At 43.5% G+C, this 18,712-nt stretch overlaps 1 protein-coding gene across 1 annotated transcript in view; it reads left to right on the forward strand.

The window, feature by feature from the left end:
• Positions 1-17,921, forward strand: part of LOC136706666 (mucin-2-like) — a 45,701-nt gene extending 27,780 nt beyond the window's left edge. Inside the window, exons 17-19 of the mRNA XM_066680261.1 lie at positions 422-528; positions 946-1,081; positions 17,821-17,921. Coding sequence (XP_066536358.1) covers positions 422-528; positions 946-1,081; positions 17,821-17,921 — 344 coding nt within the window. The remainder of the gene's footprint in view (positions 1-421; positions 529-945; positions 1,082-17,820) is intronic.
• The last annotated feature ends 791 nt before the right edge of the window (positions 17,922-18,712 follow it).

Here is an 18,712-nt window from a genome sequence, read left to right on the forward strand (position 1 = left end):
ACCCCAGGTGAAAGTACAACGATACAGAGCACAAGCACAATTTCAACAGGTGAAACCACATCATCAACTGGCACGGACACAACTGCCAAAGATGAAAGCACTACAACACAGATTACGGACACAACTACTCCAGGTGAAAGTACAACGACACCAAGCACAAGCACAATTGCACCAGGTGAAAGCACAACAACACATACCACGGACACCACTGCCCAAGATGAAAGCACAACAACAGAGATCACGGACACAACCAGTCGAGGTGAAAGTACAATGACACAGAGTACAACTGCCCCAGATGAAAGCACAACAACAAAAATCACGGAGACAACTACCCCAGATGAAAGTGCAGCAACACAAATTACGGAAACAACTACCCCAGGTGAAAGTACAACGATACAGAGCACAAGCACAATTTCAACAGGTGAAACCACATCATCAACTAGCACGGACACAACTGCCCAAGATGAAAGCACTACAACACAGATTACGGACACAACTACCCCAGGTGAAAGTACAACGACACCAAGCACAAGCACAATTGCACCAGGTGAAAGCACAACAACACATACCTCGGACACCACTGCCCAAGATGAAAGCACAACAACAGAGATCACGGACACAACCACTCGAGGTGAAAGTACAATGACACAGAGCACAAGTGTCCCAGATGAAAGCACAACAACAAAAATCACAGAGACAACAACCCCAGATGAAAGTGCAGCAACACAAATTACGGAAACAACTACCCCAGGTGAAAGTACAACGATACAGAGCACAAGCACAATTTTACCAGGTGAAACCACATCATCAATTAGCACGGACACAACTGCCCAAGGTGAAAGCACTACAACACAGATTACGGACTCAACTACCCCAGGTGAAAGTACAACGACACCAAGCACAAGCACAATTGCTCCAGGTGAAACCACAACAACACATACCACGGACACCACTGCCCAAGATGAAAGCACAACAACAGAGATCACGGACACAACCACTCAAGGTGAAAGTACAATGACACAGAGCACAAGTGCCCCAGATGAAAGCACAACAACAAAAATCACGGACACAACTACCTCAGGTGAAAGTGCAGCACCACAGATTACAGAAACAACTACCCCAGGTGAAAGTACAACGATACAGAGCACAAGCACAATTTCACCAGGTGAAACCACATCATCAATTAGCACGGACACAACTGCCCTAGATGAAAGCGCTACAACACAGATTACGGACACAACTACCCCAGGTGAAAGTACAACGACACCAAGCACAAGCACATTTGCACCAGGTGAAAGCACAACAACACATACCACGGACACCACTGCCCAAGATGAAAGCACAACAACAGAGATCATGGACACAACCACTCGAGGTGAAAGTACAATGACACAGAGCACAACTGCCCCAGATGAAACCACAACAACAAAAATCACAGACACAACTACCCCAGGTGAAAGTGCAGCAACACAGATTACGGAAACAACTACCCCAGGTGAAAGTACAACGATACAGAGCACAAGCAATATTTCAGCAGGTGAAACCACATCATCAATTAGCACGGACACAGCTGCCCAAGATGAAAGCACTACAACACAGATTATGGACACAACTACACCAGGTGAAAGTAAAACGTCACCAAGCACAAGCACAATTGCACCAGGTGAAACCTCAACAACACATACCACGGACACCACTGCCCAACATGAAAGCACAACAACAGAAATCACGGACACAACCACCCGAGGTGAAACTACAACGACACAGAGCACAAGTGCCCCAGATGAAAGCACAACAACAAAAATCATGCAGACAACTACCCCAGGGGAAAGTACAACGATACAGAGCACAAGCACAATTGCACCAGGTGAAACCACAACATCAAATAACACAGATACAACTGCCCAAGATGAAAGCACAACAACAGAGATCACGGACACAACCACTCGAGGTGAAAGTACAATGACACAGAGCACAACTGCCCCAGATGAAACCACAACAACGAAAATCACGGAGACAACTACCCTAGGTGAAAGTGCAGCAACACAAATTACGGAAACAACTACCCCAGGTGAAAGTACAACGATACAGAGCACAAGCACAATTTCAACAGGTGAAACCACATCATCAATTAGCACGAACACCACTGCCCAAGATGAAAGCACAACAACAGAGATCACGGACACAACCACTCAAGGTGAAAGTACAATGACACAGAGCACAAGTGTCCCAGATGAAAGCACAACAACAAAAATCACGGAGAAGACTACCCCAGATGAAAGTGCAGCAACACAAATTACGGAAACAACTACCCCAGGTGAAAGTACAACGATACAGAGCACAAGCACAATTTCAGCAGGTGAAACCACATCATCAATTAGCACGGACACAACTGCCCAAGATGAAAGCACTACAACACAGATTATGGACACAACTACACCAGGTGAAAGTAAAACGACACCAAGCACAAGCACAATTGCACCAGGTGAAACCACAACAACACATACCACGGACACCACTGCCCAACATGAAAGCACAACAACAGAAATCACGGACACAACCACCCGAGGTGAAACTACAACGACACAGAGCACAAGTGCCCCAGATGAAAGCACAACAACAAAAATCACGCAGACAACTACCCCAGGGGAAAGTACAACGATACAGAGCACAAGCACAATTGCACCAGGTGAAACCACAACATCAAATAACACAGATACAACTGCCCAAGATGAAAGCACAACGACACAGATCACGGACACAACTGCCAAAGATGAAAGCACTACAACACAGATTACGGACACAACTACTCCTGGTGAAAGTACAACGACACCAAGCACAAGCACAATTGCACCAGGTGAAAGCACAACAACACATACCACGGACACCACTGCCCAAGATGAAAGCACAACAACAGAGATCACGGACACAACCACTCGAGGTGAAAGTACAATGACACAGAGCACAAGTGTCCCAGATGAAAGCACAACAACAAAAATCACAGAGACAACTACCCCAGATGAAAGTGCAGCAACACAAATTACGGAAACAACTACCCCAGGTGAAAGTACAACGACACTAAGCACAAGCACAATTGCACCAGGTGAAAGCACAACAACACATACCACGGACACCACTGCCCAAGATGAAAGCACAACAACAGAGATCACAGAAACAACCACTCAAGGTGAAAGTACAATGACACAGAGTACAACTGCACCAGATGAAACCACAACAACAAAAATCACGGAGACAACTACCCCAGATGAAAGTGCAGCAACACAAATTACGGAAACAACCACCCCAGGTGAAAGTACAACGATACAGAGCACAAGTGCCCCAGATGAAAGCACAACAACAAAAATCACGCAGACAACTACCCCAGGGGAAAGTACAACGATACAGAGCACAAGCACAATTTCAACAGGTGAAACCACATCATCAACTAACACGGACACAACTGCCCAAGATGAAAGCACTACAACACAGATTACGGACACAACTACCCCAGGTGAAAGTACAACGACACCAAGCACAAGCACAATTGCACCAGGTGAAAGCACAACAACACATACCACGGACACCACTGCCCAAGATGAAAGCAAAACAACAAAAATCACGGAGACAACTACCCCAGATGAAAATGCAGCAACACAAATTACGGAAACAACTACCCCAGGTGAAAGTACAACGATACAGAGCACAAGCACAATTTCAACAGGTGAAACCACATCATCAACTAGCACGGACACAACTGCCCAAGATGAAAGCACTACAACACAGATTACGGACACAACTACCCCAGGTGAAAGTACAACGACACCAAGCACAAGCACAATTGCACCAGGTGAAAGCACAACAACACATACTTCGGACACCACTGCCCCAGATGAAAGCACAACAACAGAGATCACGGACACAACCACTCGAGGTGAAAGTACAATGACACAGAGCACAAGTGTCCCAGATGAAAGCACAACAACAAAAATCACAGAGACAACTACCCCAGATGAAAGTGCAGCAACACAAATTACGGAAACAACTACCCCAGGTGAAAGTACAACGATACAGAGCACAAGCACAATTTTACCAGGTGAAACCACATCATCAATTAGCATGGACACAACTGCCCAAGGTGAAAGCACTACAACACAGATTACGGACTCAACTACCCAAGGTGAAAGTACAACGACACCAAGCACAAGCACAATTGCTCCAGGTGAAACCACAACAACACATACCACGGACACCACTGCCCAAGATGAAAGCACAACAACAGAGATCATGGACACAACCACTCGAGGTGAAAGTACAATGACACAGAGTACAACTGCCCCAGATGAAACCACAACAACAAAAACCACGGAGACAACTACCCCAGATGAAAGTGCAGCAACACAAATTACGGAAACAACTACCCCAGGTGAAAGTACAACGATACAGAGCACAAGCACAATTTCAACAGGTGAAACCACATCATCAACTAGCACGGACACAACTGCCAAAGATGAAAGCACTACAACACAGATTACGGACACAACTACTCCTGGTGAAAGTACAACGACACCAAGCACAAGCACAATTGCACCAGGTGAAAGCACAACAACACATACCACGGACACCACTGCCCAAGATGAAAGCACAACAACAGAGATCACGGACACAACCACTCGAGGTGAAAGTACAATGACACAGAGCACAAGTGTCCCAGATGAAAGCACAACAACAAAAATCACAGAGACAACTACCCCAGATGAAAGTGCAGCAACACAAATTACGGAAACAACTACCCCAGGTGAAAGTACAACGACACCAAGCACAAGCACAATTGCACCAGGTGAAAGCACAACAACACATACCACGGACACCACTGCCCAAGATGAAAGCACAACAACAGAGATCACAGAAACAACCACTCAAGGTGAAAGTACAATGACACAGAGTACAACTGCACCAGATGAAACCACAACAACAAAAATCACGGAGACAACTACCCCAGATGAAATTGCAGCAACACAAATTACGGAAACAACGACCCCAGGTGAAAGTACAACGATACAGAGCACAAGTGCCCCAGATGAAAGCACAACAACAAAAATCACGCAGACAACTACCCCAGGGGAAAGTACAACGATACAGAGCACAAGCACAATTTCAACAGGTGAAACCACATCATCAACTAACACGGACACAACTGCCCAAGATGAAAGCACTACAACACAGATTACGGACACAACTACCCCAGGTGAAAGTACAACGACACCAAGCACAAGCACAATTGCACCAGGTGAAAGCACAACAACACATACCACGGACATCACTGCCCAAGATGAAAGCACAACAACAAAAATCACGGAGACAACTACCCCAGATGAAAGTGCAGCAACACAAATTACGGAAACAACTACCCCAGGTGAAAGTACAACGATACAGAGCACAAGCACAATTTCAACAGGTGAAACCACATCATCAACTAGCACGGACACAACTGCCCAAGATGAAAGCACTACAACACAGATTACGGACACAACTACCCCAGGTGAAAGTACAACGACACCAAGCACAAGCACAATTGCACCAGGTGAAAGCACAACAACACATACTTCGGACACCACTGCCCAAGATGAAAGCACAACAACAGAGATCACGGACACAACCACTCGAGGTGAAAGTACAATGACACAGAGCACAAGTGTCCCAGATGAAAGCACAACAACAAAAATCACAGAGACAACTACCCCAGATGAAAGTGCAGCAACACAAATTACGGAAACAACTACCCCAGGTGAAAGTACAACGATACAGAGCACAAGCACAATTTTACCAGGTGAAACCACATCATCAATTAGCACAGACACAACTGCCCAAGGTGAAAGCACTACAACACAGATTACGGACTCAACTACCCAAGGTGAAAGTACAACGACACCAAGCACAAGCACAATTGCTCCAGGTGAAACCACAACAACACATACCACGGACACCACTGCCCAAGATGAAAGCACAACAACAGAGATCACGGACACAACCACTCAAGGTGAAAGTACAATGACACAGAGTACAACTGCCCCAGATGAAACCACAACAACAAAAATCACGGAGACAACTACCCCAGATGAAAGTGCAGCAACACAAATTACAGAAACAACCACCCCAGGTGAAAGTACAACGATACAGAGCACAAGCACAATCTCAACAGGTGAAACCACATCATCAACTAACACGGACACAACTGCCCAAGATGAAAGCACTACAACACAGATTACGGACACAACTACCCCAGGTGAAAGTACAACGACACCAAGCACAAGCACAATTGCACCAGGTGAAAGCACTACAACACATACCACGGACACCACTGCCCAAGATGAAAGCACAACAACAGAGATCACGGACACAACCACTCGAGGTGAAAGTACAATGACACAGAGTACAACTGCCCCAGATGAAACCACAACAACAAAAATCACGGAGACAACTACCCCAGATGAAAGTGCAGCAACACAAATTACGGAAACAACTACCCCAGGTGAAAGTACAACGATACAGAGCACAAGCACAATCTCAACAGGTGAAACCACATCATCAACTAACACGGACACAACTGCCCAAGATGAAAGCACTACAACACAGATTACGGACACAACTACCCCAGGTGAAAGTAAAACGACACCAAGCACAAGCACAATTGCACCAGGTGAAAGCACAACAACACATACCACGGACACCACTGCCCAAGATGAAAGCACAACAACAGAGATCACGGACACAACCACTCGAGGTGAAAGTACAATGACACAGAGTACAACTGCCCCAGATGAAACCACAACAACAAAAATCACGGAGACAACTACCCCAGATGAAAGTGCAGCAACTCAATTTACGGAAACAACCACCCCAGGTGAAAGTACAACGATACAGAGCACAAGTGCCCCAGATGAAAGCACAACAACAAAAATCACGCAGACAACTACCCCAGGGGAAAGTACAACGATACAGAGCACAAGCACAATTTCAACAGGTGAAACCACATCATCAACTAACACGGACACAACTGCCCAAGATGAAAGCACTACAACACACATTACGGACACAACTACCCCAGGTGAAAGTACAACGACACCAAGCACAAGCACAATTGCACCAGGTGAAAGCACAACAACACATACCACGGACACCACTGCCCAAGATGAAAGCACAACAACAAAAATCACAGAGACAACTACCCCAGATGAAAGTGCAGCAACACAAATTATGGAAACAACCACCCCAGGTGAAAGTACAACGATACAGAGCACAAGCACAATTTCAACAGGTGAAACCACATCATCAACTAACACGGACACAACTGCCCAAGATGAAAGCACTACAACACAGATTATGGACACAACTACACCAGGTGAAAGTAAAACATCACCAAGCACAAGCACAATTGCACCAGGTGAAACCTCAACAACACATACCACGGACACCACTGCCCAACATGAAAGCACAACAACAGAAATCACGGACACAACCACCCGAGGTAAAACTACAACGACACAGAGCACAAGTGCCCCAGATGAAAGCACAACAACAAAAATCACACAGACAACTACCCCAGGGGAAAGTACAACGATACAGAGCACAAGCACAATTGCACCAGGTGAAACCACAACATCAAATAACACAGATACAACTGCCCAAGATGAAAGCACAACGACACAGATCACGGACACAACTACCCCAGGTGACAGTGCAACAACACAAATTACGGAAACAACTACCCCAGGTGAAAGTACAACGACACCAAGCACAAGCACAATTGCACCAGGTGAAAGCATAACAACACATACCACGGACACCACTGCCCAAGATGAAAGCACAACAACAGAGATCACGGACACAACCACTCAAGGTGAAAGTACAATGACACAGAGTACAACTTCCCCAGATGAAACCACAACAACAAAAATCACGGAGACAACTACCCCAGATGAAAGTGCAGCAACACAAATTACGGAAACAACCACCCCAGGTGAAAGTACAACGATACAGAGCACAAGCACAATCTCAACAGGTGAAACCACATCATCAACTAACACGGACACAACTGCCCAAGATGAAAGCACTACAACACAGATTACGGACACAACTACCCCAGGTGAAAGTACAACGACACCAAGCACAAGCACAATTGCACCAGGTGAAAGCACAACAACACATACCACGGACACCACTGCCCAAGATGAAAGCACAACAACAGAGATCACGGACACAACCACTCGAGGTGAAAGTACAATGACACAGAGTACAACTGCTCCAGATGAAACCACAACAACAAAAATCACGGAGACAACTACCCCAGATGAAAGTGCAGCAACACAAATTACGGAAACAACTACCCCAGGTGAAAGTACAACGATACAGAGCACAAGCACAATCTCAACAGGTGAAACCACATCATCAACTAACACGGACACAACTGCCCAAGATGAAAGCACTACAACACAGATTACGGACACAACTACCCCAGGTGAAAGTACAACGACACCAAGCACAAGCACAATTGCACCAGGTGAAAGCACAACAACACATACCACGGACACCACTGCCCAAGATGAAAGCACAACAACAGAGATCACGGACACAACCACTCGAGGTGAAAGTACAATGACACAGAGTACAACTGCCCCAGATGAAACCACAACAACAAAAATCACGGAGACAACTACCCCAGATGAAAGTGCAGCAACACAAATTACGGAAACAACCACCCCAGGTGAAAGTACAACGATACAGAGCACAAGTGCCCCAGATGAAAGCACAACAACAAAAATCACGCAGACAACTACCCCAGGGGAAAGTACAACGATACAGAGCACAAGCACAATTTCAACAGGTGAAACCACATCATCAACTAACACGGACACAACTGCCCAAGATGAAAGCACTACAACACAGATTACGGACACAACTACCCCAGGTGAAAGTACAACGACACCAAGCATAAGCACAATTGCACCAGGTGAAAGCACAACAACACATACCACGGACACCACTGCCCAAGATGAAAGCACAACAACAAAAATCACGGAGACAACTACCCCAGATGAAAGTGCAGCAACACAAATTACGGAAACAACTACCCCAGGTGAAAGTACAACGATACAGAGCACAAGCACAATTTCAACAGGTGAAACCACATCATCAACTAGCACGGACACAACTGCCCAAGATGAAAGCACTACAACACAGATTACGGACACAACTACCCCAGGTGAAAGTACAACGACACCAAGCACAAGCACAATTGCACCAGGTGAAATCACAACAACACATACCACGGACACCACTGCCCAAGATGAAAGCACAACAACAGAGATCACGGACACAACCACTCAAGGTGAAAGTACAATGACACAGAGTACAACTGCCCCAGATGAAACCACAACAACAAAAATCACGGAGACAACTACCCCAGATGAAAGTGCAGCAACACAAATTACGGAAACAACCACCCCAGGTGAAAGTACAACGATACAGAGCACAAGCACAATCTCAGCAGGTGAAACCACATCATCAACTAACACGGACACAACTGCCCAAGATGAAAGCACTACAACACAGATTACGGACACAACTACCCCAGGTGAAAGTACAACGACACCAAGCACAAGCACAATTGCACCAGGTGAAAGCACAACAACACATACCACGGACACCACTGCCCAAGATGAAAGCACAACAACAGAGATCACGGACACAACCACTCGAGGTGAAAGTACAATGACACAGAGTACAACTGCCCCAGATGAAACCACAACAACAAAAATCACGGAGACAACTACCCCAGATGAAAGTGCAGCAACACAAATTACGGAAACAACTACCCCAGGTGAAAGTACAACGATACAGAGCACAAGCACAATCTCAACAGGTGAAACCACATCATCAACTAACACGGACACAACTGCCCAAGATGAAAGCACTACAACACAGATTACAGACACAACTACCCCGGGTGAAAGTACAACGACACCAAGCACAAGCACAATTGCACCAGGTGAAAGCACAACAACACATACCACGGACACCACTGCCCAAGATGAAAGCACAACAACAGAGATCACGGACACAACCACTCAAGGTGAAAGTACAATGACACAGAGCACAAGTGCCCCAGATGAAAGCACAACAACAAAGATCACGGACACAACTACCTCAGGTGAAAGTGCAGCACCACAGATTACAGAAACAACTACCCCAGGTGAAAGTACAACGATACAGAGCACAAGCACAATTTCACCAGGTGAAACCACATCATCAATTAGCACGGACACAACTGCCCTAGATGAAAGCGCTACAACACAGATTACGGACACAACTACCCCAGGTGAAAGTGCAGCAACACAAATTACGGAAACAACTACCCCAGGTGAAAGTACAATGATACAGAGCACAAGCCCAGTTTCACCAGGTGAAACCATATCATCAATTAGCACGGACACAACTGCCCAAGATGAAAGCACTACAACACAGATTACGGACACAACTACACCAGGTGAAAGTAAAATGACACCAAGCACAAGCACAATTGCACCAGGTGAAACCACAAAAACACATACCACGGACACCACTGCCCAAGATGAAAGCACAACAACAGAGATCACGGACACAACCACCCGAGGTGAAAGTACAACGACACAGAGCACAAGTGCCCCAGATGAAAGCACAACAACAAAAATCACGGAGACAACTACCCTAGGTGAAAGTGCAGCAACACAAATTACGGAAACAACTACCCCAGGTGAAATTACAACGATACAGAGCACAAGCACAATTTCACCAGGTGAAACCACATCATCAATCAGCACAGACACAACTGCCCAAGATGAAAGCACTACAACACAGATTACGGACACAACCAACCCAGGTGAAAGTACAACAACACCAAGCACAAGCACAATTGCACCAGGTGAAACCACAACAACACATACCTCGGACACCACTGCCCAAGATGAAAGCACAACAACAGAGATCACGGACACAACCACCCGAGGTGAAAGTACTATGACACAGAGCACAAGTGCCTCAGATGAAAGCACAACAACAAAGGTCACGGACACAACTACCCCGGGTGAAAGTGCAGCAACAGAGATTACGGAAACAACTACCCCAGGTGAAAGTACAACGATACAGAGCACAAGCACAATTTCACCAGGTGAAACCACATCATCAAATAGCACGGACACAACTGCCCAAGATGAAAGCACTACAACACAGATTACGGACACAACTACCCCAGGTGAAAGTACAACGACACCAAGCACAATTGCACCAGGTGAAAGCACAACAACAAAAATCACGGAGACAACAACCCCAGGGGAAAGTACAACGATACAGAGCACAAGCACAATTGCACCAGGTGAAACCACGACATCAAATAACACAGATACAACTGCCCAAGATGAAAGCACAACGACACAGATCACGGACACAACTACCCCAGGTAAAAGTACAACTACACCAAGAACAAGCACAATTGCACCAAGTGAAAGCACAACAACACATACCATGGACACCTCTGCCCAATATGAAAGCACAACAACAGAGATCACGGACAGAACCACCCCAGGTGAAAGCACAACAACACAGAGCACAACTACCCAAGGTGAAAGTGCAACAACCCAGATCACGGACACAACTACCCCAGGTGAAAGTCCAACGACACAGAGCACAAGCACAATTGCATCAGATGAAAGCACAACAACACAGAGCACGGACAGGACTACCCCAGGTGAAAATGCAACAACAGAAATCACGGACAGAACTACCCAAGTTGAAAGTGAAACAACACAGATCACGGACCCAACTACCCCAGGTGAAACTACAATGACACAGAGCACAAGCACAATTGCACCGGGTGAAAGTACAACAACACATAGCATGGAGACTACTGCCCAAGATGAAAGCACAACAACACAGATTACGGACAGAACTACCCCAGGTGAAAGTACAACAACAGAGATCACGGACAGAATTCCCACAGATGAAAGCACAACAGAAACAACTGAAACAACTACACTAGATGCAGCCACAACCGCTATCTTGGAAACAACTACATTAATCACTACAAAAACTATGTCTACCACAAAATCACCTATACAGTGTGAAAATGGTGGAATCCCAGATTCAAACCTAAATCGCTGCCTCTGCCCCCCCGGATTCACAGGAACAGTATGCAACACTATCGAAACTGAAATAAAAGCTCCAGGTCTGTAGGATTATATTTTCCCATACTTTGTCTTTTTTTCTTTTTTTGAGGCTATATTTGAGTCTTGGACTAAATCTTGATTGAGTGTAGTTTTTCCCTCTCTAAATTGCTCAGACAATTAGGTTTTGCTAGTTTTGCAGAGAATTCACTTATTTATGAATATTGTGTTCAAAATATATTAGAAATGGCATACAAATTAATATAAGCATGAACGAATGGAGATAAACTATTAGTGGAAAATAAAAATTTAACTACTCCATATGATTTATATTCTATGATTAAAATAATATTTAACTTTTTTTCTTTAATATTTAAATCACAATTTAATATCCCCATTTAATCATCTTCCTCTTATCTTTCAGATGTAATTGAAAGGTCTGCCATTGCTGAAGTAGAAGTGAAGAAAGCTTACATTCCTGAATATACAAATGTATCCTCAAGTGAATATATAAATTTCGTAACCGACTTCAAAAACCAGGTAAGTTTTGAAGACTTTATTTTTAACCACCCAAATGATTTGGAAAGTAGTTCCAAACATAAATCTAATTACAACTGCTGGAATGTGACACATGTAAATGTGTAAGTACATTTATTTTTAGTAGTCATTTAATGGTTCTCAATGAAAACTAATGAAGGTCTAAGGTTCCCCAGCCTACAGTTTATATATTTGTGATATTTTCTTAAGTTAGGTTTGTTCCGTCTTGTGTGAATGCTCAACTTGTACCTGGATCTGCTACTGGGTTTCACAATAAATACTTGTACTGGTCTGAACTAAACTTCCATACTAGTGTCTGTATTAAACACGCACTGTGATCTGCACAAAACATCCATACAGTGATCAATTGTAAACATGTAATGGGGTCTATATTCATACCATGATCTGCACTAAAAACCTGTAATGAGGTCAACATTTAACTCCCATGGCAGTTTGCATTAAACAACCACACTGCAAGCCACATTTAATCCCTGGATTGGGGTTGGAAATCAACACATACTGAGGTTTAAATGTATAAAGGGTTTGACCTAAACACCTGTACTTATGTCCACACTAACCGCCCATACAAGGGAGGGCAAAATATCAAGAATCTCCATCAGCTTACAAACAAACCATTGATCTGTAACCTGCTGGTGGCAACACATTTTTGTGATGGTTCACTTAAAGACCACAAAGCCAGAGCATTATTTTCTCCTTTAACCACATTAGCAAACTCTTCACGTAATCTTCCTGTTTCAATATATATTTCTTCAAATATGCTCATACATACAAGTTGTTGGCAAGTGATATTAAAGCAAATACATTTAATTTTGAAATATAGGCTTATATTGTTGGCCAAGTATTGATTATTTTTCATGTTGTATTGCCACAAAATTGTAAAAGATGAACTTTCATAATAAATAATAATACAAATATCATAAAAGATAATAATTTTTTTTACAGATGACACCATTCTACAATTCCAGTATCAAGAACTTTATAAAGATCTCAAATGTAACACTCAGGTATATATGCTCTCATAATATATGATAATAGTATTAATCAGTAATATCAGAAACAATGTTACATGTCTTTTATAATTTTTTTTAAATCTGGTCTTTTTAACAGTGAAGGAAATCTTATCAGCCGTAGAAGGCACAGCAGGAGGACTGAGAGGGCAAATTCAACTGAAACAAGGTGATCTTCATATCTAAATACAAAACCATTTCAGAGCAAATAAATATTCTGTTCAACAGCATACTGAGCAGAATTATTAAAGTGTATGTAAACCCTCTCTAAGTGTGATAATAAATGCACACTGTAACCCACACCCTAGGATTAAAGCTAGAGAGGATCACATACAATTAGAAGAGCTCAAGACCTGGATACGCTTGCTACTAAACAATAATTGTGGGCAGCGGCATTAAAAAAAAATTCTGAGAATAAATTTGGAATAATTCTGAGATTAAAGAAAACATCAGAGAAATAAATCAGAATTATTCCAAGAATACAGTCAGAATGTTTTGCTGCACATATAATGAGGCAGACACAACCATTTGCAGTGTAACTGAGGAACGCAGTGTATTGTTGAAGTCATACTATGATATAGATTTCAGGAGCAACCAATGTTAAGCTGTTTTGTGGCAACATCAGTTGTAAAAAGTGCTATGTAAATTAATTTTGATTGTTTCATTGCTTGAATAAATACTCAGGCCTCTGGTACATGACCAGATTGTTATTCGTATTTGAACACTGAATATTTGCACAATCTGAATTGTGCAAGAACCTGTTTATTCAAAAGCTGGCATGCAGTTTCACAGGATACAATTAGAATAATCATGAAAATGATGGATCCAGAAGAAATCATGTCATGTGGATGGAAGCGTATAATAAATAATTCTGTTCACTTCACTTGACTGCTTCTTTCATGGCATACAGACTAGAGTCTCCCTGTCTAAATACAACAACAGATAATAACCCAAACAATGTTTCTCTAAATATTCTGACTTTATTCCCTGATTTTTTTTTCTTGTAATTGTTTTTTAATTTCATCTCAAAATTATTCTGACTTTATTCTCAGAATATTAATAATAATTTTATTATTATTATTAATATTATTGTTATTATTATCAATGCTGTGGCCCTAACCCTTCATCATACAAACCAGTCATCTCAATTAATGCCAAAAATTTACTCGCTATTTATTCAGGAAATCAACATTATGAAAAGGGCAGACCACAGGGGAGTCCATTAGTATCCTGCCTCAACTCAAATCATAAGCATATAGCATTAGCATATTAGCAAGTAGGCATTTGAATGCTAGCATAGCATATTTGTATTAGCATGTTAGCATAGCATTTCAGCATTAGAAAGTAGGCATTTACATGTTAGTATAGCATATTAGTATTAGCATGTAATTCAATTCTGCCAGTAAGGAAATACAGAATCCAACTAGTGACTTGGGGTCTTGAGCTTGGACATTAGTCTAGTGAGGATGATGGTGTTAAATGCTAAACTGAAATCGATGAAAAGCATTCTTGCCCTCCAGGTGGTTGTTCAGTGCAGTGTGCGTTGCCATCGCTATTGCTTTATCAGTACAACGGTTTGCCCTGTAAGCAAATTGGTGAGAATTTAAAGTTCTAGGATGATGGTTTTGGTTTTGAAGCAGGTGGGAACAACAGACAGTGCCAAGGAAAGTTTGAAAATGTCTGTGAAGTTGGCAGCCAGCTGGCTGGCACATGCTCTTAAGAAACTCCTTGGGATGCCATCAGGTCCAGCGGCTTTGCATGTGTTGACTCTTGACAGGGCTCTTCTCATCTCATCTGTGGACGGTGTCTATACCGTTTCTTCTGCCTGTGGAGCTTCAGCTTCATTGGTTAGTTGAGCTTGGTTGGTCTCAAAACGGGTTCAGTTAGGAGGGAAGTGTCTGTGGAAGGTGGCTTTGCTTTTGTAGTCCGTCACTATCTGGATTCCCTACCATATGAACTGAGGGTCTGAGTTGTTGGAGAAGTGAGCTTGGATTTGCGTGCTGTATTTATTTTTTTAAGCCCTGATACCAGCCTTCAGGTTGTGCCTGGCTGATCTCTGATCCTCTCTCTTACGAGATCTGTAGGCTGCATCACATGCTTTGAGTGTGGACCTCACTGTTCAGCCATGGTTTTTGGTTTCGGAATAGTGTGAATGTTCTTTGTCTGGACCACATCATCCACAAACTTTCTGATGTTTATTCATTTATATCCATCTGAGAGCCTGTGCTGGTAGATGTTTTAAACATCGCCCAGTCTGTGCATTCAAAACAGTCCTGCAGTGGGCAGTCTGCTCCCTCTAGCCACACACATACTGTGTGTACTGTGGCATTGCCACGTTTCAGGAGCAGTTGGTATATTGGTCCCATGGGCAGTGGGATGTGGAGTAGTGGAGTGGCACTGCTGGAACACTGTATGTTTGTGTAGACCAGATCCAGTGTGTGTTTCCCTCTCTGGTCGGATAGGTCATGTGCTGGTTGAATCTGAGGAGGGCTGTTCTGAGGTCAGCCTGATCGCAGCCTCCAGGTGGAGGGACTGTTGTTTGCTGACTGTGGCATCTACCTTTGCTAGTGCTGGCTTAGCTTCGCTTTGTGGGGGATGTATACAGACACAACAATGACCACTGTGAATTCTTTCAGTTGATAAAATGCTCTGCCATCTAGAACTCCAGATCAGGAGTGGTCCAAATCCAAAATTTGCTGTGTTGTTGCGCCACACATTATTTACAAACCTGCAGTCCCCCTGCCTTTGTTTTTAGCGAGCCAGTTTTTTTTCTAATGAACGAATATTTGCCACTAGTATGCTGAGTAGTGTGATCAACTTTAGCTGCTTTAGCCTAGCCTTTAGCCCGGTGCGTCATTGCATAAAACCACCAGGTTTCCTCGCAGGGAGAAGCAGCAGACATAGCAGAGATGACACCTCTCTCTTACCTTTAGGGATATACTTGCTGTTTGTCCATGCATTCATGTAGGCAACCATCTGCATCATGAACGTAACTTTTTACATACATATGTGCTACACTTGTAACTGGAGGCTTCCACTAGAAGGCAGACCAGACAAAGACCCGGGTAATTGTGGACTTGGCTCTCATACAGCCATCTTCAGAACTTTCTGCCAATGTGATGCTGTTGATCACCTGCACTGACATCTACCGTTTATGAGTGTAGTGCACTTTATTTTCTGAGGACATGCACAACCTATGCACCAAACAGAGGCAGGATATAAGGATATTTCTACCCTTAACCAAACACACTGAAAATATAGTACTGTAAGAATATAGTATAGTAAGGTGCTTCACCCCCCACCCTAGAGTTTGGTCGTAACCAAGCTCCTTATGAAAAGGGGTTCTGATAAAAATAAAAAGTTGGTTAAAACATATGTGCCAGTTTTTACAGTCATATATTTAGGCAGATGTTTTGTTGATTTCCATACATCCAGGGGTGATCAGTTGACAGGTCAGCACCACTCTTCACCTTAGTGTCCAGAAAATATGGCCGCAGGTCTTACCATATGACTATAAACTCAATCATCACAATTCAGCCTAGGGTATTCCTGATTCAACCTGTACTTAGGGACACACCTATGCTCAAATATGATTAGTTATGGATAAACTGTGATGAGCATAGAAATCCAATAATTGAACACCACTCAGGTTCAGATCGGGGAGGCCATTCCTCCCAATCATACCATTCCATGTCTCACTGTCATTGCCCATGTGAGCGTTGAAATCCCCCAGCAGAACAATGGAGTCCCCAGAATCTCCAAGTAGGTTGGTTATTCCAAACTGCTGTTTGGTGCATAAACACAAACAACAGTCAGAGCCCGCTCTCCAACCTGAAGGCGCAGGGAAACTACCCTCTCATTCACTAGGGTAAACCCCAACCTACAGGCACTGAGGCAGGGGCTATAATTAAGCCCACTCCCACCCTACACCTCTCACCATGGGCAACTCCAGAGTGAAAGAGTATCCAGCCCCTCTCAAGGAAATTGGTTCCAGAGCCCATGTTGTGTGTCAAGGTGAGCCCAACTATATCTAGCTGGTACCTCTCAACCTTGTGTAACAGCTCAGGCTCCTTTCCCACCAGAGAGGTCACATTCCATATACCGAGAGGCAGTTCTAGTAACTGAGAATCAGAACGCCAAGGTCCACGACCTCGGCTGCTAATCAATCCACATTACACCAGACCCCAGTTACTAACTCATCCACAGGTGGTGAGCCCATGGGAAAGTGGACAGACATTCGCCAAGGAGACCCCTTCCCTAGGCCAGGCTCCAGGGTGGGGCCGCAATAACCCTATTCCAGGCAAGGGAATCTGTTTCCTTGCTGTTTTCTTCTTTATGGGGTCTCTTGGATCACTCTTTGTCTGGCCCATCACGTAGGACCAATTTGCCTTGGGGGACCCTACCAGGGGCTATTGCCCCAGGCAACATAGCTCCTAGGCTCATGCAGGCAGGCAAACCCCTCCACCACATAAAGGTGGTGATCCAAGTATTGGTTTGGTTGATTTTGTTGCACATATTCTTCTGAATCATTATTTTAAAAGCATAAGACAAACAGGAATTGTAATAAATATAGTAATGTCTATTTACAAAAACTTGGAAATTTATGTATATGTTTATTATGCCCAGTAAACACTGTTGCACTTATTAAGTAAATAATGAATACTAAACATGATTTTCTTTCCACATACCCATTGTATTCTTTTTTTTTCTAGTGTTAATGTAAAACATGATATTATTGTGGGAGTTCAAAATGACATATTTGCTGATGACTACAATCAGGTCTTACAGCAGGTGAAAGATGCTCTTGAGACAGTACAAAACTGTTCATTAGGCAATGGTAAGTTCCATCTACTTCATGTGTTATTAATTTGCTGATATCCAAAATGATGTTGTTAGGTTGATATAAATCTCAAACTCTTATTATCTCTATTCTAGCCTGTCCAAACCTCACTA

This window comes from Hoplias malabaricus, chromosome 9 (genome assembly GCF_029633855.1).
Source record: "Hoplias malabaricus isolate fHopMal1 chromosome 9, fHopMal1.hap1, whole genome shotgun sequence".
Taxonomy (NCBI): Eukaryota; Metazoa; Chordata; class Actinopteri; order Characiformes; family Erythrinidae; genus Hoplias; species Hoplias malabaricus.